This window comes from Nerophis lumbriciformis, linkage group LG08 (genome assembly GCF_033978685.3).
Source record: "Nerophis lumbriciformis linkage group LG08, RoL_Nlum_v2.1, whole genome shotgun sequence".
Classification (NCBI taxonomy): Eukaryota; Metazoa; Chordata; class Actinopteri; order Syngnathiformes; family Syngnathidae; genus Nerophis; species Nerophis lumbriciformis.
The window spans coordinates 56,590,001-56,617,075 of record NC_084555.2 but is presented as its reverse complement, the minus strand read 5'-3'; the positions used below and the strand labels follow the sequence as shown (position 1 = coordinate 56,617,075).

Here is a 27,075-nt window from a genome sequence, read left to right as displayed (position 1 = left end):
TTTCTTTGACAAAAAAGGCAGAAAAAAAGAGAAAAGATATTGACTGATAGATTTGAAGTGGATCAAGAATTGTATAGGCGTTGAAAAAAAAATAACGTATGACTTATTCAACCATTTTTTATGACTGAGACCATTCCTTGAGAACAACCAGGCTGTATGTATTTCTTTCTGGGCAGGAGCGGCAGTTTTCCTGCTAAACAAGCTGACTCTTTCCATTTGATTTTTAGATGGCTTTTTGATGCTGCTATTACCGCATTGTAAGGGCAGGTCTCCTAAAGCTTTAGTAAAACTTGGTAATATTGCTATTCCGTCTTGGTGGTCCCTAATTCTTGCTCAACATATAGGTCATCCGAAAGACCTTGGGATTGACCTGTGTGGTTTATTCTCTGTGTTTCCGGGTCCCCAGGACCAAATACATCTAAAATATTGTATTGGGTTTGAAAATGAAAAATGTTAAAATGGCTCCGACATGCTTTGATTTTTTTTGACAGTGTAAAAAGTTTGGACCCCCCTGGTGTAGACCATAGACACACAATCTACTGTCCTTTGTTGTCATCCAGGAAATAAATCATGTACAATAAAAGTTCATTGAAATTGTTTTTTTTTTTGAAGTTTAGAAGCTGATGGTAGATTCTGTCCATCCGTCAGCCTTCAAGGTGCTGGTTGTACGCGCCCGCGGCCGCTGGTGGTCGACGAGGCCGAAGAGGCGAGCAGCCGCTCCCCGGTACTTCCAGGACATGGTGTTGTAGAGGATGGGGTTGATGGCGGCGCTCAGGTAGAAGAGGACCACCGACACCAAGCTGCAGTGCTCGGACAAGGCGGACAGCAGAGGAGACGGTGCGTCCAAAGAGCGGAACTGCAGGTAGCGACACATGTGGAAAGGTAGCCAGCACAGGACAAACGCCGCCACCACCACCACTGGAAGAAGAAGAAGAGGACGCAAAGGATGAAGACTAGTGGATACTTTTGGTTGGAGAACAAACCTCAATGCTGCTCTTTTCATACAAGACCCAAAAGCAGTGAAGTTGGCACATTGTGTAAATGGTCAATAAAAACAGAATACAATGATTTGCAAATCATGTTCAACCTAAATGAATAGACTGCAAACACAAGATACTTAACCTTTGAACTGGAAAAATTATTAGCTCATTTGGAATTTGATGGCTGCAACATGTTTAAAAAAAGCTGGCACAAGTGGCAAAAAAGAGTGAGAAAGTTGAGGAATGCTCATCAAAGACTTATTTGGAACATCCCACAGGTGAACAGGCTAATTGGGAACAGGTGGGTGCCATGATTGGGTACAAAAGCAGCTTCCATGAAATGCTCAGTCATTCACAAACAAGGACGGGGCGAGGGTCACCACTTTGTCAACAAATGCCTGAGCAAATTGTTTAAGAACAACATTTCTCAACCAGCAATTGCAAGGAATTTAGGGAATTCACCATCTACGCTTCGTAATATCATCAAAAGGTTCAGAGAATCTGGAGAAATCACCGCACGTAAGCAGCAAGGCTGAAAACCAACATTGAATGCCTGCGACCGTCAATCCCTCAAGCATCAAAAACCCACATCAGTGTGTAAAGGATATCACCACATGGGCTCAGGAACACTTCATAAAACCACTGTCAGTGACTACAGTTGGTCGCTACATCTGTAAGTGCAAGTTAAAACTCTACTATGCAAAGCCAAAGCCATTTATCAACAACACCCAGAAACGCTGCCGGCTTTGAGGGCCCGAGCTCATCTAAGATGGAATTATGCAAAGTGGAAAAGTGTTCTGTGGTCTGACGAGTCCACATTTCAAATAGTTTTTGGAAACTGTGGACATTGTGTCCTCCCGAAAAAAAAGGAACATAACCATCCAGATTGTTCTAGGCGCAAAGTGTAAAAGGCAGCATGTGTGATGGTATGGGGGTGTATTAGTGCCCAAGACATGGGTAACTTACACATCTGTGAAGGCACCATTAATGCTGAAAGGTACATACAGCTTTTGGAGCAACATATGTTGCCATCCAAGCAACGTTACCATGGACGCCCCTGCTTATTTCAGCAAGACAATGCCAAGCCAGGTGTTACAACAGCGTGGCTTCATAGTAAAAGAAAATGTGTGGCGCATTATGAAGCCTAAAATAGCACAACGGAGACCCCGGACCGTTGAACAACTTAAGCTGTACATCAAGCAAGAATGGGAAAGAATTTCACCTGAAAAGCTTCAAAAATTGGTCTTCTCAGTTCCCAAACGTTTACTGAGTGTTGTAAAAATGTTGTGTGTGGTAAAAATGCCCCTGTGACAACTTTTTTGCAATGTGTTGCTGCCATTAAATTCTAAGTTCATGGTTATTTGCCAAATAGTTCAGTTCGGACATAAAATATCTTGTCTTTGCAGTCTATTCAATTGAATATAAGTTGAAAAGGATTTGTTGTATTCTCTTTTTATTGACCATTTACACAACTTCACTGCTTTTGGGTTTTGTACAAATGCTACTCAAAGATCCTCTAAATGACAGGAGTTTGCTGCTCTTTTTAAGGACCTATTACAAAATCGCTAATCAAAGATCCTCTATTTGACAGGAGTTTGCTGTTTTTTTTAAGGATCCACAACAAAAACTAGTCAAAGATCCTCTATATGAAAAGATGTCTGGTGGTATAATGTTAGCCTTGACGCTTGCAACTTTGTGGACGAAATAAAAGCTCACAAAATCCTTATGAGAAGAAGCAGGCAGAACGGGTGGTTGTTACATTCCACCAGTAATGTCAGTGATTGGTGGTTGTTACATTCCACCTGTAATGTCAAAGCATTTGTACTGCTCCATCAATGAACTGCAAACTACACATCCAGAGGGAGTTTTCATCGTGGCAGGGGATTTTAATCAAGCTAACATGAAAACTGTTTTCCCTCATTTCCATCAATATGTGCATTTTGCAACCAGGGATGGAAGCAAGCTGGACTTGGTGTATAGTAATATTAAACAGGCGTATAAAGCTGCACCACGCCCCCACCTCGGCTCCTCAGACCATCTATCCGTGATGCTAATTCCTGCATACAAGCCCCTGCTGATCAGGAAGCAAGCTACAATGAAGCAGGTGAGGACTGGCCAGAGGGAGCAATGGAAGCATTACAAGACTGCTTCGAAACCACAGACTGGGACATGTTCAAAGCAGCCGCCACCGAAAATCACCACACATGTATGCAGAGTCTGTGTCCGCATACATCCAGAAGTGCATGGAGGATGTCAGTGTGATCAAGAACATCCCCACACGGGCCAACGAGAAACCCTGGATGAACAGTGAGGTACGTGCAATGCTGAAGGCTCGGAACAAGGCTTTCAAGTCTGGCGACATGGTGGCATTAAAAACAGCCAGAGCTAACCTGAACCGTGCCATTAAGGTTGCAAAGTGTGCTCACAGTCAGAAAGTGCAGGACTTCTTCGAGAACCCTACAAACACTAGACGAATGTGGCAGGGCATACATGTCATCATGGACTATAAAGCTGCCCCCCGTCCCTGTGACAACAGTATCAGCTTCCTAGATGACCTTAACAACTACTTTGCAAGGTTTGAGGGACTTAACACCACTCCGGCGGGAAAATCCATTCCTTGCCCTGATGAGCAGCCGCTCAACCTGGATATAGCGGATGTCCGGAAAACCCTGAGGAGAGTGAACCCCCGGAAAGCACCGGGACCGGATGACATTCCGGGCAAGGTGCTTAAGGGATGTGCAGACTAGCTGGCTGGGGTTCTCACAAACATCTTCAACATCTCGCTGACCCAGGCTGTGGTACCATCATGTTTTAAGTCGGCCACAATCATTCCAGTGCCAAAAAAACCCACAATCTCCTCCCTCAATGATTACCGCCCCGTTGCACTCACCCCCATCATAATGAAGTACTTGGAGAGGCTGGTAAAGGAATATATTGTCTCCAGACTTCCCCCCACATTCGACCCATACCAGTTTGCTTATCGCCCTAACCGCTCCACAGAGGACGCCATCTCCTCTGCACTCCACCTGAGCTTAGAACATCTGGAAGGAAAGGACACACACGTGCGGATGTTGTTCCTGGACTTCAGCTCAGCATTCAACACCATCATCCCGCAGCACTTGGTGAGCAAACCTTGGATTCAGTACCCCCCTTTGCAACTGGCTGCTTGACTTCCTCACAGATAGACCCCTATCTGTGAGAGTGGGCAACAACACCTCCAGTGCCATCTCCCTGAGCACCGGCTCCCCCCAGGGCTGCATCCTGAGTCCACTGCTGTTCATGTTGATGACCCATGACTGCTGCGCCAGGTCCACTACTAACCACATTGTGAAGTACACAACAGTAGTGGGCCTCATCCGTGACAACAACAACATGGACTACAGGGAGGAGGTGAAACATCTGGTTGACTGGTGCAGAACCAACAACTTGGTCCTGAATGTCAACAAGACCAAGGAGATCATGGTTGACTTCAGGAAGCACCAGTCCAGCCACGCTCCACTCTTCATCAACGGCACAGCAGTGGAGATAGTAAGCAGCACCAAGTTCCTGGGGGTGCAGATAACTGACAATATAACCTGGTCCCTACACACCGGAGCTCTTGTAAAAAGAGCTCAGCAGCGCATGCACTTTTTGCGTGGGATGAAAAGAGCACAGCTCTCTCAGCACATTCTACAGAGACCACCTGCATCTCTGTCTGGACTGGAGTCTGCAATGCCTCAGACTGGAAGTCTCTCCAGAGAGTGGTGAGGACGGCGGAAAAGATCATCAGGACTCCTCTTCCTCCTATCCAGGAGATGGCAAAAAGCCGCTGCCTGACCAGGGCTCAGAAAATCTGCAAAGACTCCTCCCACCCCCACCAAGGACTGTTTTCACTGCTGGACTCTAGAAAGAGGTTCCGAAGCAGAACCTCCAGGTTCTGTAACAGCTTCTTCCCTCAGGTCGTAAGACTCTTGAACGCATCATAATTAAATTATCCCCTCAATTCCCCCCAAAATGGATTAACTGGCTGGAATATAAAGACAATATAACATACATCCATAAACGTGGACGCATGTGAAAAAGTGCAATATATTTATCTGTACAGTAATCTATTTATTTTATATATGCACCTTATTGCTTTTTTATCCTGCACTACCATAAGCTAATGAAACGACATTTCGTTCTTATCTGTAAAGTTCAAATTTGAATGACAATAAAAAGGAAGTCTAAGTCTAAGAATGTGATGCCTGCAACATGGTTCAAAAAAGCTGGCACAAGTGGCAAAAAAGAGTGAGAAAGTTGAGGAATGCTCATCAAAGACTTATTTGGAACATCCCACAGGTGAACAGGCTAATTGGGAACAGGTGGGTGCCATGATTGGGTATAAAAGCAGCTTCCATGAAATGCTCAGTCATTCACAAACAAGGACGGGGCGAGGGTCACCACTTTGTCAACAAATGCCTCAGCAAATTGTTTTAGAACAACATTTCTCAACCAGCTTTTGCAAGCACTTGTCAAAGATCCTCTCTATGACAGGATACTTTCAGCTGTGTTCAAGGTTCTATTGCAAAAGCCCACTCAAAGATTGTCTGTGTGACAGAGTTGCTTTACTGTTTTTAACCACCTAAGTTTTGATTATGATCCACTACAAAAATGCTTGACAAAGATCATCTACATAACAATTTAGCTACCAAAACCCAAGTCAAAGATCCTCTGTGCAACAGAAGCACTTTGCCATTTCTGAGGACCTATCAAAAAAATACATGCCAAAGATCCTTTATACAAACAGAATTCACTGTTGTTTTTAGGAAACTACTCCAAAAAAAGCAAGAATGATTATATTTGTGACATGAGAGTGCTGCTGTTTTTGAGTACCTGTTACCAAAACCCGAGTTACGGACCCATAATGTCACAGAAGAGCTCTGACATTCTGAGGACCTACTACAAAAATGCTCATCCAAGATCCTCTATAAATGTAAGGGGCGCTATGCTGTTTTTAAGGAATCTTCTAGAAAAAAATGCAAAAAGTATATTTTTGACAAAAGAGTGTTGCTATTACTAAAATACTTACAAAGATTTCTTATATGCAAAGATCACTGCTGTTTTTAGGACCTAATGCGGAAAAAGCAAGGCAAAGTTCCTATTTGTGAAAGAGAGCTTTGATGTTTTTGAAGACCTCATACAGAAAACTCTTCAAAGATCCTCTATAAGAAGGTAACAACTGCTAAAACACAAGAAAGACCCTATTTGCGTTGCATTTTTTGGGGACCTGCTACCAAAACCCGAGTGACACATCCTCTGGATGCAAACATCACTGCTGTTTTTGAGGACCTCATACAATAAGCAAGTCAAAGATCCTCTACAAGAAGGAAACTAAAGCAAAAAACACAAAAAGATTAAATTTGCTCTGCTGTTTTTGACTACCTGCCACCAAAACCTGAGTCACAGATCCTTTATATGAAAAGATCACTGCTGTTTTTGAGGATATCATACAGTGAGCAAGTCAAAGATCCTCTATAAGAAGTAAACTACTGCAAAAAAACACAAAACAATTAAATTTGCTCTGCAGTTTTTTACTACCTGCCACCAAAACCTGAGTCACAGATCCTTTATATGCAAAGATAATTGCTGTTTTTGAGGATCTCATACAAAAAGCAAGTCAAAGATCCTCTATAAGAAAGAAACAAGATCATATTTGCTCTGCTGTTTTTGAGTACCTGCTACCAAAACCTTAGTTAAAGATCCTTTATATGCAAAGATCACACTGTTTTTGAGGACCTAATGCAGACAAAGTAAGAGTCAAAGATCATATTTTGGAAAGAGAGCTCTGATGTTTTTGAAGACCTCATACAAAAAGCTCTTAAAAATCCTTTATAAACTGGAAACTACTACTAAAACACAAGAAAGACCCTATTTGCGTTGCATTTTTGCGGCCCTGCTACCAAAACCTGAGTCACACATCCTCTATATGCAAAGATCACTGCTGTTTTTGAGGACCTCATACAATAAGCAAGTCAAATATCCTCTATTAGAAGGAAACTACTGCAAAAAAAACAACAAGATCATATTTGCTCTGCTGTTTTTGAGTACTTGCTACCAAAACCTTAGTTACAGATCCTTTATATGCAAAGATCACGCTGTTTTTGAGGACCTAATGCAGAAAAAGCAAGAGTCAAAGATCCTATTTGTGAAAGGAGACCTCTGATGCTTGTACAAAAAGCTTTTCAAAGATCCTCTATAGAAAGAAAACTATACTGCTGGAAACACAAGAGAGATCATATTTGTGCTTCTGTTTTTGAGTACCACAGATCCACAACAATCACATATCCTTTATATGCAACGATCACACTGTTTCACGAGAGAGTGCTCGTCAAAGATCATCTATGTTTGAGTACCTGCTACCTAATCACAGATCCTCTATATGCAACGATCACACTGTTTTTGAGGACCTAATGCAGAAAAAGTAAGAGTCAAAGATCCTATTTCTGAAAGCGAGCTTTGATGCTTTTGAAGACCTCATACAAAAGCTCTTCAAAGATCCTCTATAGGAAGGAAACTACTGCTAAAACACAAGAAAGACCCTATTTGCATTGCATTTTTGGTGACCTGCTCCCAAAACCTGAGTCCCACTTCCTCTATATGCAAAGATCACTGCTGTTTTTGAAGACCTCGTACAATAAGCAAGTCAAAGATCCTCTATAAGAGGTAAACTACTGCAAAAAACACATAACGATTAAATTTGCTCTGCTGTTTTTGACTACCTGCCACCAAAACCTGAGTCACAGATCCTTTATATGCAAAGATCACTGCTGTTTTTGAGAATCTCATACAATAAGCAAGTTAAAAATCCTCTATAAGAAAGCAACTACTGCAAAAAACACAAGATCATATTTGCTTTGCTGTTTTTGAGTACCTGCTACAGAAACATTAGATGCAGAGCCTTTATATGCAAAGATCACACTGTTTTTGAGGACCTAATGCAGAAAAAGCAAGAGTCAAAGATCCTATTTGGAAAGAGCGCTCTGATGTTTTTGAAGACTTCATACAAAAAGCTCTTCAAAGATCCTTTATAAAAAGGAAACTACTGCTAAATCACAAGAAAGACCCTATTTGCGTTGCATTTTTGGGGACCTGCTACCAAAACCTGAGTCACACATCCTCTATATGCAAAGATCACTGCTGTTTTTGAGGACCTCATACAATAAGCAAGTCAAAGATCCTCTATTAGAAGGAAACTACTGCAAAAAAACCCAACAAGATCATATTTGCTCTGCTGTTTTTGAGTACTTGCTACCAAAACCTTAGTTACAGATCCTTTATATGCAAAGATCACGCTGTTTTTTGAGGACCTAATGCAGAAAAAGCAAGAGTCAAAGATCCTATTTGTGAAAGGGATGCTTGTACAAAAAGCTTTTCAAAGATCCTCTACTAAAAATTAAACTATACTGCTGGAAACACAAGAGAGATCATATTTGTGCTTCTGCTTTTGAGTACCTGCTACCAAAAACTGAGCCACAGATCCTTTATATGCAAAGATCACTGCTGTTTTTGAGGATCCCATACAATAAGCAAGTCAAAGATCCTCTATAAGAAAGAAACTACTGCCAAAAACACAACAAGATCATATTTGCTCTGCAGGGTTTGAGTACCTGTTACCAAAACCTTAGTTACAGATCCTCTACATGCAACGATCACACTGTTTTTGAGGACCTAATGCAGAAAAAGTAAGAGTCAAAGATCCTATTTCTGAAAGCGAGCTTTGATGCTTTTGAAGACCTCATACAAAAGCTCTTCAAAGATCCTCTATAGGAAGGAAACTTCTGCTAAAACACAAGAAAGACCCTATTTGTGCTGCATTTTTGGGGACCTGCTCCCAAAACCTGAGTCCCACTTCCTCTATATGCAAAGATCACTGCTGTTTTTGAAGACCTCATACAATAAGCAAGTCAAAGATCCTCTATAAGAGGTAAAGTACTGCAAAAAACACATAACGATTAAATTTGCTCTGCTGTTTTTGACTACCTGCCACCAAAACCTGAGTCACAGATCCTTTATATGCAAAGATCACTGCTGTTTTTGAGAATCTCATACAATAAGCAAGTCAAAGATCCTCTATAAGAAAGCAACTACTGCAAAAAACACAAGATCATATTTGCTTTGCTGTTTTTGAGTACCTGCTACAGAAACATTAGATGCAGAGCCTTTATATGCAAAGATCACACTGTTTTTGAGGACCTAATGCAGAAAAAGCAAGAGTCAAAGATCCTATTTGGAAAGAGAGCTTTGATGTTTTTGAAGACCTCATACAAAAAGCTCTTCAAAGATCCTTTATAAAAAGGAAACTACTGCTAAAACACAAGAAAGACCCTATTTGCGCTGCATTTTTGGGGACCTGCTACCAAAACCTGAGTCACACATCATCTATATGCAAAGATCACTGCTGTTTTTGAGGACCTCATACAATAAGCAAGTCAAAGATCCTCTATAAGAGGTAAAGTACTGCTAAAAACACATAACGATTAAATTTGCTCTGCTGTTTTTGACTACCTGCCACCAAAACCTGAGTCACAGATCCTTTATATGCAAAGATCACTGCTGTTTTTGAGAATCTCATACAATAAGCAAGTCAAAGATCCTCTATAAGAAAGCAACTACTGCAAAAAACACAAGATCATATTTGCTTTGCTGTTTTTGAGTACCTGCTACAGAAACATTAGATGCAGAGCCTTTATATGCAAAGATCACACTGTTTTTGAGGACCTAATGCAGAAAAAGCAAGAGTCAAAGATCCTATTTGGAAAGAGAGCTTTGATGTTTTTGAAGACCTCATACAAAAAGCTCTTCAAAGATCCTTTATAAAAAGGAAACTACTGCTAAAACACAAGAAAGACCCTATTTGCGCTGCATTTTTGGGGACCTGCTACCAAAACCTGAGTCACACATCATCTATATGCAAAGATCACTGCTGTTTTTGAGGACCTCATACAATAAGCAAGTCAAAGATCCTCCATTAGAAGAAAACTACTGCAAAAAAAACCAACAAGATCATATTTGCTCTGCTGTTTTTGAGTACTTGCTACCAAAACCTTAGTTACAGATCTTTTATATGCAAAGATCACGCTGTTTTTGAGGACCTAATGCAGAAAAAGCAAGAGTCAAAGATCCTATTTGTGAAAGGGATGCTTGTACAAAAAGCTTTTCAAAGATCCTCTATTAAAAATAAAACTATACTGCTAGAAACACAAGAGAGATCATATTTGTGCTTCTGCTTTTGAGTACCTGCTAGCAAAAACTGAGCCACAGATCCTTTATATGCAAAGATCACTGCTGTTTTTGAGGATCTCATACAATAAGCAAGTCAAAGATCCTCTATAAGAAAGAAACTACTGCCAAAAACACAACAAGATCATATTTGCTCTGCAGTGTTTGACTACCTGCTACCAAAACCTTAGTTACAGATCCTCTATATGCAACGATCACACTGTTTTTGAGGACCTAATGCAGAAAAAGTAAGAGTCAAAGATCCTATTTCTGAAAGTGAGCTTTGATGCTTTTGAAGACCTCATACAAAAAGCTCTTCAAAGATCCTCTATAGGAAGGAAACTTCTGCTAAAACACAAGAAAGACCCTATTTGCATTGCATTTTTGGGGACCTGCTCCCAAAACCTGAGTCCCACTTCCTCTATATGCAAAGATCACTGCTGTTTTTGAAGACCTCGTACAATAAGCAAGTCAAAGATCCTCTATAAGAAGTAACCTACTGCAAAAAACACATAACGATTAAATTTGCTCTGCTGTTTTTGACTACCTGCCACCAAAACCTGAGTCACAGATCCTTTATCTGCAAAGATCACTGCTGTTTTTGAGAATCTCATACAATAAGCAAGTCAAAGATCCTCTATAAGAAAGCAACTACTGCAAAAAACACAAGATCATATTTGCTTGGCTGTTTTTGAGTACCTGCTACAGAAACATTAGATGCAGAGCCTTTATATGCAAAGATCACACTGTTTTTGAGGACCTAATGCAGAAAAAGCAAGAGTCAAAGATCCTATTTGGAAAGAGAGCTCTGATGTTTTTGAAGACCTCATACAAAAAGCTCTTCAAAGATCCTTTATAAAAAGGAAACTACTGCTAAAACACAAGAAATACCCTATTTGCGTTGCATTTTTGGGGACCTGCTCCCAAAACCTGAGTCCCACTTCCTCTATATGCAAAGATCACTGCTGTTTTTGAGGACCTCATACAATAAGCAAGTCAAAGATCCTCTATTAGAAGAAAACTACTGCAAAAAAAACCCAACAAGATCATATTTGCTCTGCTGTTTTTGAGTACTTGCTACCAAAACCTTAGTTACAGATCCTTTATATGCAAAGATCACGCTGTTTTTGAGGACCTAATGCAGAAAAAGCAAGAGTCAAAGATCCTATTTGTGAAAGGGATGCTTGTACAAAAAGCTTTTCAAAGATCCTCTATTAAAAATAAAACTATACTGCTAGAAACACAAGAGAGATCATATTTGTGCTTCTGCTTTTGAGTACCTGCTAGCAAAAACTGAGCCACAGATCCTTTATATGCAAAGATCACTGCTGTTTTTGAGGATCTCATACAATAAGCAAGTCAAAGATCCTCTATAAGAAAGAAACTACGGCCAAAAACACAACAAGATCATATTTGCTCTGCTGTTTTTGAGTACCTGCTACCAAAACCTTAGTTACAGATCCTCTATATGCAAAGATCACACTGTTTTTGAGAACCTAATGCAGAAAAAGCAAGAGTCAAAGATCCTATTTGTGAAAGGAGACCTCTGATGTTTGTACAAAAAGCTTTTCAAAGATCCTCTATAGAAAGAAAACTATACTGCTGGAAACACAAGAGAGATCATATTTGTGCTTGTTTTTGAGTACCACAGATCCACAACAATCACAGATCCTTTATATGCAACGATCACACTGTTTCACGAGAGAGTGCTCGTCAAAGATCATCTATGTTTGAGTACCTGCTACCAAATCACAGATCCTCTATATGCAACGATCACACTGTTTTTGAGGACCTAATGCAGAAAAAGTAAGAGTCAAAGATCCTATTTCTGAAAGTGAGCTTTGATGCTTTTGAAGACCTCATACAGAAGCTCTTCAAAGATCCTCTATAGGAAGGAAACTACTGCTAAAACACAATAAAGACCCTATTTGCATTGCATTTTTGGGGACCTGCTCCCAAAACCTGAGTCCCACTTCCTCTATATGCAAAGATCACTGCTGTTTTTGAAGACCTCGTACAATAAGCAAGTCAAAGATCCTCTATAAGAAGTAAACTACTGCAAAAAACACATAACGATTAAATTTGCTCTGCTGTTTTTGACTACCTGCCACCAAAACCTGAGTCACAGATCCTTTATATGCAAAGATCACTGCTGTTTTTGAGAATCTCATACAATAAGCAAGTCAAAGATCCTCTATAAGAAAGCAACTACTGCAAAAAACACAAGATCATATTTGCTTTGCTGTTTTTGAGTACCTGCTACAGAAACATTAGATGCAGAGTCTTTATATGCAAAGATCACACTGTTTTTGAGGACCTAATGCAAAAAAAGCAAGAGTCAAAGATCCTATTTGGAAAGAGAGCTCTGATGTTTTTGAAGACCTCATACAAAAAGCTCTTCAAAGATCCTTTATAAAAAGGAAACTACTGCTAAAACACAAGAAAGACCCTATTTGCGCTGCATTTTTGGGGACCTGCTACCAAAACCTGAGTCACACATCCTCTATATGCAAAGATCACTGCTGTTTTTGAGGACCTCGTACAATAAGCAAGTCAAAGATCCTCCATTAGAAGTAAACTACTGCAAAAAACACAACAAGATCATATTTGCCCTGCTGTTTTTGAGTACTTGCTACCAAAACCTTAGTTACAGATCCTCTATATGGAAAGATCACGCTGTTTTTGAGGACCTAATGCAGAAAAAGCAATAGTCAAAGATCCTATTTGTGAAAGGAGACCTCTGATGCTTGTACAAAAAGCTTTTCAAAGATCCTCTATAGAAATAAAACTATACTGCTGGAAACACAAGAGAGATCATATTGGTGCTTTTGTTTTTGAGTACCACAGATCCACAACAATCACAGATCCTTTATATGCAACGATCACACTGTTTCACGAGAGAGTGCTCGTCAAAGATCATCTATGTTTGAGTACCTGCTACCTCATCACAGATCCTCTATATGCAACGATCACACTGTTTTTGAGGACCTAATGCAGAAAAAGTAAGAGTCAAAGATCCTATTTCTGAAAGTGAGCTTTGATGCTTTTGAAGACCTCATACAAAAGCTCTTCAAAGATCTTCTATCGGAAGGAAACTACTGCTAAAACACAAGAAAGACCCTATTTGCATTGGATTTTTGGGGACCTGCTCCCAAAACCTGAGTCCCACTTCCTCTATATGCAAAGATCACTGCTGTTTTTGAAGACCTCGTACAATAAGCAAGTCAAAGATCCTCTATAAGAAGTAAACTACTGCAAAAAACACATAACGATTCAATTTGCTCTGCTGTTTTTGACTACCTGCCACCAAAACCTGAGTCACAGATCCTTTATATGCAAAGATCACTGCTGTTTTTGAGAATCTCATACAATAAGCAAGTCAAAGATCCTCTATAAGAAAGCAACTACTGCAAAAAACACAAGATCATATTTGCTTTACTGTTTTTGAGTACCTGCTACAGAAACATTAGATGCAGAGTCTTTATATGCAAAGATCACACTGTTTTTGAGGACCTAATGCAGAAAAAGCATGAGTCAAAGATCCTATTTGGAAAGAGAGCTCTGATGTTTTTGAAGACCTCATACAAAAAGCTCTTCAAAGATCCTTTATAAAAAGGAAACTACTGCTAAAACACAAGAAAGACCCTATTTGCGTTGCATTTTTGGGGACCTGCTCCCAAAACCTGAGTCCCACTTCCTCTATATGCAAAGATCACTGCTGTTTTTGAAGACCTCGTACAATAAGCAAGTCAAAGATCCTCTATAAGAAGTAAACTACTGCAAAAAACACATAACGATTAAATTTGCTCTGCTGTTTTTGACTACCTGCCACCAAAACCTGAGTCACACATCCTCTATATGCAAAGATCACTGCTGTTTTTGAGGACCTCATACAATAAGCAAGTCAAAGATCCTCCATTAGAAGGAAACTACTGCAAAAAACACAACAAGATCATATTTGCTCTGCTGTTTTTGAGTACTTGCTACCAAAACCTTAGTTACAGATCCTCTATATGGAAAGATCACGCCGTTTTTGAGGACCTAATGCAGAAAAAGCAAGAGTCAAAGATCCTATTTGTGAAAGGAGACCTCTGATGTTTGTACAAAAAGCTTTTCAAAGATCCTCTATAGAAAGAAAACTATACTGCTGGAAACACAAGAGAGATCATATTTGTGCTTCTGTTTTTGAGTACCACAGATCCACAGTAATCACAGATCCTTTATATGCAACGATCACACTGTTTCACGAGAGAGTGCTCGTCAAAGATCATCTATGTTTGAGTACCTGCTACCTAATCACAGATCCTCTACATGCAACGATCACACTGTTTTTGAGGACCTAATGCAGAAAAAGTAAGAGTCAAAGATCCTATTTCTGAAAGCGAGCTTTGATGCTTTTGAAGACCTCATACAAAAGCTCTTCAAAGATCCTCTATAGGAAGGAAACTACTGCTAAAACACAAGAAAGACCCTATTTGCATTGCATTTTTGGTGACCTGCTACCAAAACCTGAGTCCCACTTCCTCTATATGCAAAGATCACTGCTGTTTTTGAAGACCTCGTACAATAAGCAAGTCAAAGATCCTCTATAAGAAGTAAACTACTGCAAAAAACACATAACGATTAAATTTGCTCAGCTGTTTTTGACTACCTGCCACCAAAACCTGAGTCACAGATCCTTTATATGCAAAGATCACTGCTGTTTTTGAGAATCTCATACAATAAGCAAGTCAAAGATCCTCTACAAGAAAGCAACTACTGCAAAAAACACAACAAGATCATATTTGCTTTGCTGTTTTTGAGTACCTGCTACAGAAACATTAGATGCAGAGTCTTTATATGCAAAGATCACACTGTTTTTGAGGACCTAATGCAGAAAAAGCAAAAGTCAAAGATCCTATTTGGAAAGAGAGCTCTGATGTTTTTGAAGACCTCATACAAAAAGCTCTTCAAAGATCCTTTATAAAAAGGAAACTACTGCTAAAACACAAGAAAGACCCTATTTGCGCTGCATTTTTGGGGACCTGCTCCCAAAACCTGAGTCCCACTTCCTCTATATGCAAAGATCACTGCTGTTTTTGAGGATCTCATACAATAAGCAAGTCAAAGATCCTCTATAAGAAAGAAACTACTGCCAAAAACACAACAAGATCATATTTGCTCTGCTGTTTTTGAGTACCTGCTACCAAAACCTTAGTTACAGATCCTCTATATGCAACAATCACACTGTTTTTGAGAACCTAATGCAGAAAAAGCAAGAGTCAAAGATCCTATTTCTGAAAGAGAGCTTTGATGTTTTAGAAGACCTCACACAAAAAGCTCTTCAAAGATCCTTTATAAAAAGGAAACTACTGCTAAAACACAAGAAAGACCCTATTTGTGCTGCATTTTTGGGGACCTGCTCCCAAAACCTGAGTCACACATCCTCTATATGCAAAGATCACTGCTGTTTTTGAAGACCTCATACAATAAGCAAGTCAAAGATCCTCCATTAGAAGGAAACTACTGCAAAAAACACAACAAGATCATATTTGCTCTGCTGTTTTTGAGTACTTGCTACAAAAACCTTAGTTACAGATCCTCTATATGGAAAGATCACGCTGTTTTTGAGGACCTAATGCAGAAAAAGCAAGAGTCAAAGATCCTATTTGTGAAAGGAGACCTCTGATGTTTGTACAAAAAGCTTTTCAAAGATCCTCTATAGAAAGAAAACTATACTGCTGGAAACACAAGAGAGATCATATTTGTGCTTCTGCTTTTGAGTACCTGCTACCTAATCACAGATCCTTTATATGCAACGATCACTGCTGTTTTTGAGGATCTCATACAATAAGCAAGTCAAAGATCCTCTATAAGAAAGAAACTACTGCCAAAAACACAACAAGATCATATTTGCTCTGCAGGGTTTGACTACCTGCTACCAAAACCTTAGTTACAGATCCTCTATATGCAACGATCACACTGTTTTTGAGGACCTAATGCAGAAAAAGTAAGAGTCAAAGATCCTATTTCTGAAAGCGAGCTTTGATGCTTTTGAAGACCTCATACAAAAGCTCTTCAAAGATCCTCTATAGGAAGGAAACTACTGCTAAAACACAAGAAAGACCCTATTTGCATTGCATTTTTGGGAACCTGCTCCCAAAACCTGAGTCCCACTTCCTCTATATGCAAAGATCACTGCTGTTTTTGAAGACCTCGTACAATAAGCAAGTCAAAGATCCTCTATAAGAAGTAAACTACTGCAAAAAACACATAACGATTAAATTTGCTCTGCTGTTTTTGACTACCTGCCACCAAAACCTGAGTCACAGATCCTTTATATGAAAAGATCACTGCTGTTTTTGAGGATATCATACAATAAGCAAGTCAAAGATCCTCTATAAGAAAGCAACTACTGCAAAAAACACAAGATCATATTTGCTTTGCTGTTTTTGAGTACCTGCTACAGAAACATTAGATGCAGAGTCTTTATATGCAAAGATCACACTGTTTTTGAGGACCTAATGCAGAAAAAGCAAGAGTCAAAGATCCTATTTGGAAAGAGAGCTCTGATGTTTTTGAAGACCTCATACAAAAAGCTCTTCAAAGATCCTTTATAAAAAGGAAACTACTGCTAAAACACAAGAAAGACCCTATTTGCGCTGCATTTTTGGGGACCTGCTACCAAAACCTGAGTCACACATCCTCTATATGCAAAGATCACTGCTGTTTTTGAGGACCTCATACAATAAGCAAGTCAAAGATCCTCCATTAGAAGAAAACTACTGCAAAAAACCCCCAACAAGATCATATTTGCTCTGCTGTTTTTGAGTACTTGCTACCAAAACCTTAGTTACAGATCCTTTATATGCAAAGATCACGCTGTTTTTGAGGACCTAATGCAGAAAAAGCAAGAGTCAAAGATCCTATTTGTGAAAGGGATGCTTGTACAAAAAGCTTTTCAAAGATCCTCTACTAAAAATAAAACTATACTTCTAGAAACACAAGAGAGATCATATTTGTGCTTCTGCTTTTGAGTACCTGCTAGCAAAAACTGAGCCACAGATCTTTTATATGCAAAGATCACTGCTGTTTTTGAGGATCTCATACAATAAGCAAGTCAAAGATCCTCTATAAGAAAGAAACTACTGCCAAAAACACAACAAGATCATATTTGCTCTGCAGTGTTTGAGTACCTGCTACCAAAACCTTAGTTACAGATCCTCTACATGCAACGATCACACTGTTTTTGAGGACCTAATGCAGAAAAAGTAAGAGTCAAAGATCCTATTTCTGAAAGCGAGCTTTGATGCTTTTGAAGACCTCACACAAAAAGCTCTTCAAAGATCCTCTATAGGAAGGAAACTACTGCTAAAACACAATAAAGACCCTATTTGCATTGCATTTTTGGGGACCTGCTCCCAAAACCTGAGTCCCACTTCCTCTATATGCAAAGATCACTGCTGTTTTTGAAGACCTCGTACAATAAGCAAGTCAAAGATCCTCCATTAGAAGAAAACTACTGCAAAAAAAACCAACAAGATCATATTTGCTCTGCTGTTTTTGAGTACTTGCTACCAAAACCTTAGTTACAGATCTTTTATATGCAAAGATCACGCTGTTTTTGAGGACCTAATGCAGAAAAAGCAAGAGTCAAAGATCCTATTTGTGAAAGGGATGCTTGTACAAAAAGCTTTTCAAAGATCCTCTATTAAAAATAAAACTATACTGCTAGAAACACAAGAGAGATCATATTTGTGCTTCTGCTTTTGAGTACCTGCTAGCAAAAACTGAGCCACAGATCCTTTATATGCAAAGATCACTGCTGTTTTTGAGGATCTCATACAATAAGCAAGTCAAAGATCCTCTATAAGAAAGAAACTACTGCCAAAAACACAACAAGATCATATTTGCTCTGCAGTGTTTGACTACCTGCTACCAAAACCTTAGTTACAGATCCTCTATATGGAAAGATCACGCTGTTTTTGAGGACCTAATGCAGAAAAAGTAAGAGTCAAAGATCCTATTTCTGAAAGAGAGCTTTGATGCTTTAGAAGATCTCATACAACAAGCTCTTCAAAGATCCTCTATAGGAATGAAACTTCTGCTAAAACACAAGAAAGACCCTATTTGCATTGCATTTTTGGGGACCTGCTCCCAAAACCTGAGTCCCACATCCTCTATATGCAAAGATCACTGCTGTTTTTGAGGACCTCATACAATAAGCAAGTCAAAGATCCTCTATAAGAGGTAAACTACTGCAAAAAACACATAATGATTAAATTGCTCTGCTGTTTTTGACTACCTGCCACCAAAACCTGAGTCACAGATCCTTTATATGCAAAGATCATTGCTGTTTTTGAGAATCTCATACAATAAGCAAGTCAAAGATCCTCTATAAGAAAGCAACTACTGCAAAAAACACAAGATCTTATTTGCTTTGCTGTTTTTGAGTACCTGCTACAGAAACATTAGATGCAGAGTCTTTATATGCAAAGATCACACTGTTTTTGAGGACCTAATGCAGAAAAAGCAAGAGTCAAAGATCCTATTAGGAAAGAGAGCTCTGATGTTTTAGAAGACCTCACACAAAAAGCTCTTCAAAGATCCTTTATAAAAAGGAAACTACTGCTAAAACACAAGAAAGACCCTATTTGCGCTGCATTTTTGGGGACCTGCTACCAAAACCTGAGTCACACATCCTCTATATGCAAAGATCACTGCTGTTTTTGAGGACCTCATACAATAAGCAAGTCAAAGATCCTCCATTAGAAGGAAACTACTGCAAAAAACACAACAAGATCATATTTGCTGTGCTGTTTTTGAGTACTTGCTACCAAAACCTTAGTTACAGATCCTCTATATGGAAAGATCACGCTGTTTTTGAGGACCTAATGCAGAAAAAGCAAGAGTCAAAGATCCTATTTGTGAAAGGAGACCTCTGATGCTTGTACAAAAAGCTTTTCAAAGATCCTCTATAGAAAGAAAACTATACTGCTGGAAACACAAGAGAGATCATATTTGTGCTTCTGTTTTTGAGTACCACAGATCCACAACAATCACAGATCCTTTATATGCAACGATCACACTGTTTCACGAGAGAGTGCTCGTCAAAGATCATCTATGTTTGAGTACCTGCTACCTAATCACAGATCCTCTATATGCAACGATCACACTGTTTTTGAGGACCTAATGCAGAAAAAGTAAGAGTCAAAGATCCTATTTCTGAAAGTGAGCTTTGATGCTTTTGAAGACCTCATACAAAAGCTCTTCAAAGATCCTCTATAGGAATGAAACTACTGCTAAAACACAAGAAAGACCCTATTTGCATTTCATTTTTGGGGACCTGCTCCCAAAACCTGAGTCCCACTTCCTCTATATGCAAAGATCACTGCTGTTTTTGAAGACCTCGTACAATAAGCAAGTCAAAGATCCTCTATAAGAGGTAAACTACTGCAAAAAACACATAACGATTAAATTTGCTCTGCTGTTTTTGACTACCTGCCACCAAAACCTGAGTCACAGATCCTTTATATGCAAAGATCACTGCTGTTTTTGAGAATCTCATACAATAAGCAAGTCAAAGATCCTCTATAAGAAAGCAACTACTGCAAAAAACACAAGATCATATTTGCTTTGCTGTTTTTGAGTACCTGCTACAGAAACATTAGATGCAGAGTCTTTATATGCAAAGATCACACTGTTTTTGAGGACCTAATGCAGAAAAAGCAAGAGTCAAAGATCCTATTTGGAAAGAGAGCTCTGATGTTTTTGAGGACCTCATACAAAAAGCTCTTCAAAGATCCTTTATAAAAAGGAAACTACTGCTAAAACACAAGAAAGACCCTATTTGCGCTGCATTTTTGGGGACCTGCTACCAAAACCTGAGTCACACATCCTCTATATGCAAAGATCACTGCTGTTTTTGAGGACCTCATACAATAAGCAAGTCAAAGATCCTCTATTAGAAGGAAACTACTGCAAAAAACATAACAAGATCATATTTGCTCTGCTGTTTTTGAGTACTTGCTACCAAAACCTTAGTTACAGATCCTCTATATGGAAAGATCACGCTGTTTTTGAGGACCTAATGCAGAAAAAGCAAGAGTCAAAGATCCTATTTGTGAAAGGAGACCTCTGATGCTTGTACAAAAAGCTTTTCAAAGATCCTCTATAGAAAGAAAACTCTCTATAGAAAGAAAACTATACTGCTGGAAACACAAGAGAGATCATATTTGTGCTTCTGCTTTTGAGTACCACAGATCCACAACAATCACAGATCCTTTATATGCAACGATCACACTGTTTCACGAGAGAGTGCTCGTCAAAGATCATCTATGTTTGAGTACCTGCTACCTAATCACAGATCCTTTATATGCAACGATCACACTGTTTCACAAGAGAGTGTTTGTCAAAGATCATCTATGTTTGAGTACCTGCTACCAAATCACAGATCCTTTATATGCAACGATCACACTGTTTCACGAGAGAGTGCTCGTCAAAGATCATCTATGTTTGAGTACCTGCTACCTCATCACAGATCCTCTATATGCAACGATCACACTGTTTCACGAGGGAGTGCTCGTCAAAGATCATCTATGTTTGAGTACCTGCTACCTAATCACAGATCCTTTATATGCAACGATCACACTGTTTCACGAGAGAGTGCTCGTCAAAGATCATCTATGTTTGAGTACCTGCTACCTAATCACAGATCTTTTATATGCAACGAGAGAGTGCTCGTCAAAGATCATCTATGTTTGAGTACCTGCTACCTAATCACAGATCCTTTATATGCAACGATCACACTGTTTCACGAGAGAGTGCTCGTCAAAGATCATCTATGTGTGAGTACCTGCTACCTAATCACAGATCCTTTATATGCAACGAGAGAGTGCTCGTCAAAGATCATCTATGTTTGAGTACCTGCTACCTAATCACAGATCCTTTATATGCAACGATCACACTGTTTCACGAGAGAGTGCTTGTCAAAGATCATCTATGTTTGAGTACCTGCTACCTAATCACAGATCTTTTATATGCAACGAGAGAGTGCTCGTCAAAGATCATCTATGTTTGAGTACCTGCTACCTAATCACAGATCCTTTATATGCAACGATCACACTGTTTCACGAGAGAGTGCTCGTCAAAGATCATCTATGTTTGAGTACCTGCTACCTAATCACAGATCCTTTATATGCAACGATCACACTGTTTCACGAGAGAGTGCTCGTCAAAGATCATCTATGTTTGAGTACCTGCTACCAAATCACAGATCCTTTATATGCAACGATCACACTGTTTCACGAGAGAGTGCTCGTCAAAGATCATCTATGTTTGAGTACCTGCTACCTCATCACAGATCCTCTATATGCAACGATCACACTGTTTCACGAGGGAGTGCTCGTCAAAGATCATCTATGTTTGAGTACCTGCTACCTAATCACAGATCCTTTATATGCAACGATCACACTGTTTCACGAGAGAGTGCTCGTCAAAGATCATCTATGTTTGAGTACCTGCTACCTAATCACAGATCTTTTATATGCAACGAGAGAGTGCTCGTCAAAGATCATCTATGTTTGAGTACCTGCTACCTAATCACAGATCCTTTATATGCAACGATCACACTGTTTCACGAGAGAGTGCTCGTCAAAGATCATCTATGTGTGAGTACCTGCTACCTAATCACAGATCCTTTATATGCAACGAGAGAGTGCTCGTCAAAGATCATCTATGTTTGAGTACCTGCTACCTAATCACAGATCCTTTATATGCAACGATCACACTGTTTCACGAGAGAGTGCTTGTCAAAGATCATCTATGTTTGAGTACCTGCTACCTAATCACAGATCTTTTATATGCAACGAGAGAGTGCTCGTCAAAGATCATCTATGTTTGAGTACCTGCTACCTAATCACAGATCCTTTATATGCAACGATCACACTGTTTCACGAGAGAGTGCTCGTCAAAGATCATCTATGTTTGAGTACCTGCTACCTAATCACAGATCCTTTATATGCAACGATCACACTGTTTCACGAGAGAGTGCTCGTCAAAGATCATCTATGTTTGAGTACCTGCTACCTAATCACAGATCCTTTATATGCAACGATCACACTGTTTCACGAGAGAGTGCTCGTCAAAGATCATCTATGTTTGAGTACCTGCTACCAAATCACAGATCCTTTATATGCAACGATCACACTGTTTCACGAGAGAGTGCTCGTCAAAGATCATCTATGTTTGAGTACCTGCTACCTAATCACAGATCCTTTATATGCAACGATCACACTGTTTCACGAGAGAGTGCTCGTCAAAGATCATCTATGTTTGAGTACCTGCTACCTAATCACAGATCCTTTATATGCAACGAGAGAGTGCTCGTCAAAGATCATCTATGTTTGAGTACCTGCTACCTAATCACAGATCCTTTATATGCAACGATCACACTGTTTCACGAGAGAGTGCTCGTCAAAGATCATCTATGTTTGAGTACCTGCTACCTAATCACAGATCCTTTATATGCAACGATCACACTGTTTCACGAGAGAGTGCTCGTCAAAGATCATCTATGTTTGAGTACCTGCTACCTAATCCTTTATATGCAACAATCACACTGTTTCACGAGAGAGTGCTCGTCAAAGATCATCTATGTTTGAGTACCTGCTACCAAATCACAGATCCTTTATATGCAACGATCACACTGTTTCACGAGAGAGTGCTCGTCAAAGATCATCTATGTTTGAGTACCTGCTACCTAATCACAGATCCTTTATATGCAACGATCACACTGTTTCACGAGAGAGTGCTCGTCAAAGATCATCTATGTTTGAGTACCTGCTACCTAATCACAGATCCTTTATATGCAACGATTACACTGTTTCACGAGAGAGTGCTCGTCAAAGATCATCTATGTTTGAGTACCTGCTACCTAATCACAGATCCTTTATATGCAACGATCACACTGTTTCACGAGAGAGTGCTCGTCAAAGATCATCTATGTTTGAGTACCTGCTACCTAATCACAGATCCTTTATATGCAACGATCACACTGTTTCACGAGAGAGTGCTCGTCAAAGATCATCTATGTTTGAGTACCTGCTACCTAATCACAGATCCTTTATATGCAACGATCACACTGTTTCACGAGAGAGTGCTCGTCAAAGATCATCGATGTTTGAGTACATGCTACCTAATCACAGATCCTTTATATGCAACGATCACCCTGTTTCACAAGAGAGTGTTTGTCAAAGATCATCTATGTTTGAGTACCTGCTACCAAATCACAGATCCTTTATATGCAACGATCACACTGTTTCACGAGAGAGTGCTCGTCAAAGATCATCTATGTTTGAGTACCTGCTACCAAATCACAGATCCTTTATATGCAACGATCACACTGTTTCACGAGAGAGTGCTCGTCAAAGATCATCTACGTTTGAGTACATGCTACCTAATCACAGATCCTTTATATGCAACGATCACACTGTTTCACGAGAGAGTGCTCGTCAAAGATCATCGATGTTTGAGTACATGCTACCTAATCACAGATCCTTTATATGCAACGATCACCCTGTTTCACAAGAGAGTGTTTGTCAAAGATCATCTATGTTTGAGTACCTGCTACCAAATCACAGATCCTTTATATGCAACGATCACACTGTTTCACGAGAGAGTGCTCGTCAAAGATCATCTATGTTTGAGTACCTGCTACCAAATCACAGATCCTTTATATGCAACGATCACACTGTTTCACGAGAGAGTGCTCGTCAAAGATCATCTACGTTTGAGTACATGCTACCTAATCACAGATCCTTTATATGCAACGATCACACTGTTTCACGAGAGTGCTCGTCAAAGATCATCGATGTTTGAGTACATGCTACCTAATCACAGATCCTTTATATGCAACGATCACCCTGTTTCACAAGAGAGTGTTTGTCAAAGATCATCTATGTTTGAGTACCTGCTACCAAATCACAGATCCTTTATATGCAACGATCACACTGTTTCACGAGAGAGTGCTCGTCAAAGATCATCGATGTTTGAGTACCTGCTACCAAATCACAGATCCTTTATATGCAACGATCACACTGTTTCACGAGAGAGTGCTCGTCAAAGATCATCGATGTTTGAGTACCTGCTACCTAATCACAGATCCTTTATATGCAACGATCACACTGTTTCACGAGAGAGTGCTCGTCAAAGATCATCTATGTTTAAGTACCTGCTACCTAATCACAGATCCTTTATATGCAACGATCACACTGTTTCACGAGAGAGTGCTCGTCAAAGATCATCTATGTTTGAGTACCTGCTACCTCATCACAGATCCTTTATATGCAACGATCACACTGTTTCACGAGAGAGTGCTCGTCAAAGATCATCTATGTTTGAGTACCTGCTACCTAATCACAGATCCTTTATATGCAACGATCACACTGCTTCACGAGAGAGTGCTCGTCAAAGATCATCTATGTTTGAGTACCTGCTACCTAATCCTTTATATGCAACGATCACACTGTTTCACGAGAGAGTGCTCGTCAAAGATCATCTATGTTTGAGTACCTGCTACCTAATCCTTTATATGCAACGATCACACTGTTTCACGAGAGAGTGCTCGTCAAAGATCATCTATGTTTGAGTACCTGCTACCAAATCACAGATCCTTTATATGCAACGATCACACTGTTTCACGAGAGAGTGCTCGTCAAAGATCATCTATGTTTGAGTACCTGCTACCTAATCCTTTATATGCAACGATCACACTGTTTCACGAGGGAGTGCTCGTCAAAGATCATCTATGTTTGAGTACCTGCTACCTAATCACAGATCCTTTATATGCAACGATCACACTGTTTCACGAGAGAGTGTTTGTCAAAGATCATCTATGTTTGAGTACCTGCTACCTAATCACAGATCCTTTATATGCAACGATCACACTGTTTCACGAGAGAGTGCTCGTCAAAGATCATCTATGTTTGAGTACCTGCTACCTCATCACAGATCCTTTATATGCAACGATCACACTGTTTCACGAGAGAGTGCTCGTCAAAGATCATCTATGTTTGAGTACCTGCTACCTAATCACAGATCCTTTATATGCAACGATCACACTGTTTCACGAGAGAGTGCTCGTCAAAGATCATCTATGTTTGAGTACCTGCTACCTAATCACAGATCCTTTATATGCAACGATCACACTGTTTCACGAGAGAGTGCTCGTCAAAGATCAGCTATGTTTGAGTACCTGCTACCAAATCACAGATCCTTTATATGCAACGATCACACTGTTTCACGAGAGAGTGTTTGTCAAAGATCATCTGTTTGAGTACCTGCTACCTAATCACAGATCCTTTATATGCAACGATCACACTGTTTCACAAGAGAGTGTTTGTCAAAGATCATCTAATGTTTGAGTACCTGCTACCTAATCACAGATCCTTTATATGCAACCATCACACTGTTTCACGAGAGAGTGCTCGTCAAAGATCATCTATGTTTGAGTACCTGCTACCTAATCACAGATCCTTTATATGCAACGATCACACTGTTTCACGAGAGAGTGCTCGTCAAAGATCATCTATGTTTGAGTACCTGCTACCTAATCCTTTATATGCAACGATCACACTGTTTCACGAGAGAGTGTTTGTCAAAGATCATCTGTTTGAGTACCTGCTACCTAATCACAGATCCTTTATATGCAACGATCACACTGTTTCACAAGAGAGTGTTTGTCAAAGATCATCTAATGTTTGAGTACCTGCTACCTAATCACAGATCCTTTATATGCAACCATCACACTGTTTCACGAGAGAGTGCTCGTCAAAGATCATCTATGTTTGAGTACCTGCTACCTAATCACAGATCCTTTATATGCAACCATCACACTGTTTCACGAGAGAGTGCTCGTCAAAGATCATCTATGTTTGAGTACCTGCTACCTAATCCTTTATATGCAACAATCACACTGTTTCACGAGAGAGTGCTCGTCAAAGATCATCTAATGTTTGAGTACCTGCTACCTAATCACAGATCCTTTATATGCAACCATCACACTGTTTCACGAGAGAGTGCTCGTCAAAGATCATCTATGTTCCAGGCTAGTTTTTGAGGTGCACAAACCTACCCAACATCTTGATGGTCTGCCTGTTGCTCCTGTCCCTGTGCGTCACCCGCGGGCCGGCGGTCGTCTCCCGGTGGCGGCGCCACAGGCGGCGTCCAATCAGGCTGTAGAGAACCGTGAGACAGAAGACGGGCGCGAAGAAGAAGACGGAGCTCAGCCACACCATGGCGCCCATCAGGCCCGACTCCACGGCGTAGTGCGTCATCCTGCACTCGCGGGTGTCGTCCTCCAGCGGCACTCGGGTGTTGTTGAGACGGAAGCCCGCCTCGTCCTGCTCCACGCCCACCATGACGAAGACGGGCCCGGCACTCATTAGCGCCACGGTCCACAGGAGGAGGATGAGGCCGCGTACCCGCCGCTTGGTCACCAGGGCCTTGGCGCGCAGCGGGAAGCAAATGGCCACGTACCTTTCCACGGAGAGGGCGGTGATGCTCAGGATGGTGGAGTAGGTGCTGGACTCGGACACGAACTGGAAGAGCTTGCACAGCGCGTCCCCCAGGCGCCAAGGTCGGTAGCGCCACATGCGGTAGAGGTCTAGCGGCATGCACAGGAAGATGAGCAGGTCGGACACGGCCATGCTGCACAGGTACAGGTTGGTGGTGGTGCGCATGTCCCGGTACCTGCCCACCACCAGGATGGTCATCACGTTGCCGGCCACGCCCACCGCGAAGAGCAGCGTGCACGTCACCGTGATGGCGCCCAGGAGGGGGAGGGTGTAGTAGTTGAGCGGCGGCGGGTCCTGGAAAG

The 27,075-nt window shown here is 40.4% G+C and overlaps 1 protein-coding gene across 1 annotated transcript in view; it reads right to left on the bottom strand.

Moving 5' to 3' along the window:
• ghsra (growth hormone secretagogue receptor a) overlaps nucleotides 1–27,075 on the bottom strand; it is a 27,133-nt gene continuing 58 nt past the window's right edge. Inside the window, exons 1-2 of the mRNA XM_061967915.1 lie at nucleotides 26,332–27,075; nucleotides 1–918 (exon numbers count right to left, since the gene is read on the bottom strand). The exon at nucleotides 26,332–27,075 is cut by the window's right edge and continues 58 nt beyond it. Coding sequence (XP_061823899.1) covers nucleotides 614–918; nucleotides 26,332–27,075 — 1,049 coding nt within the window. The 3' untranslated portion in view covers nucleotides 1–613. The remainder of the gene's footprint in view (nucleotides 919–26,331) is intronic.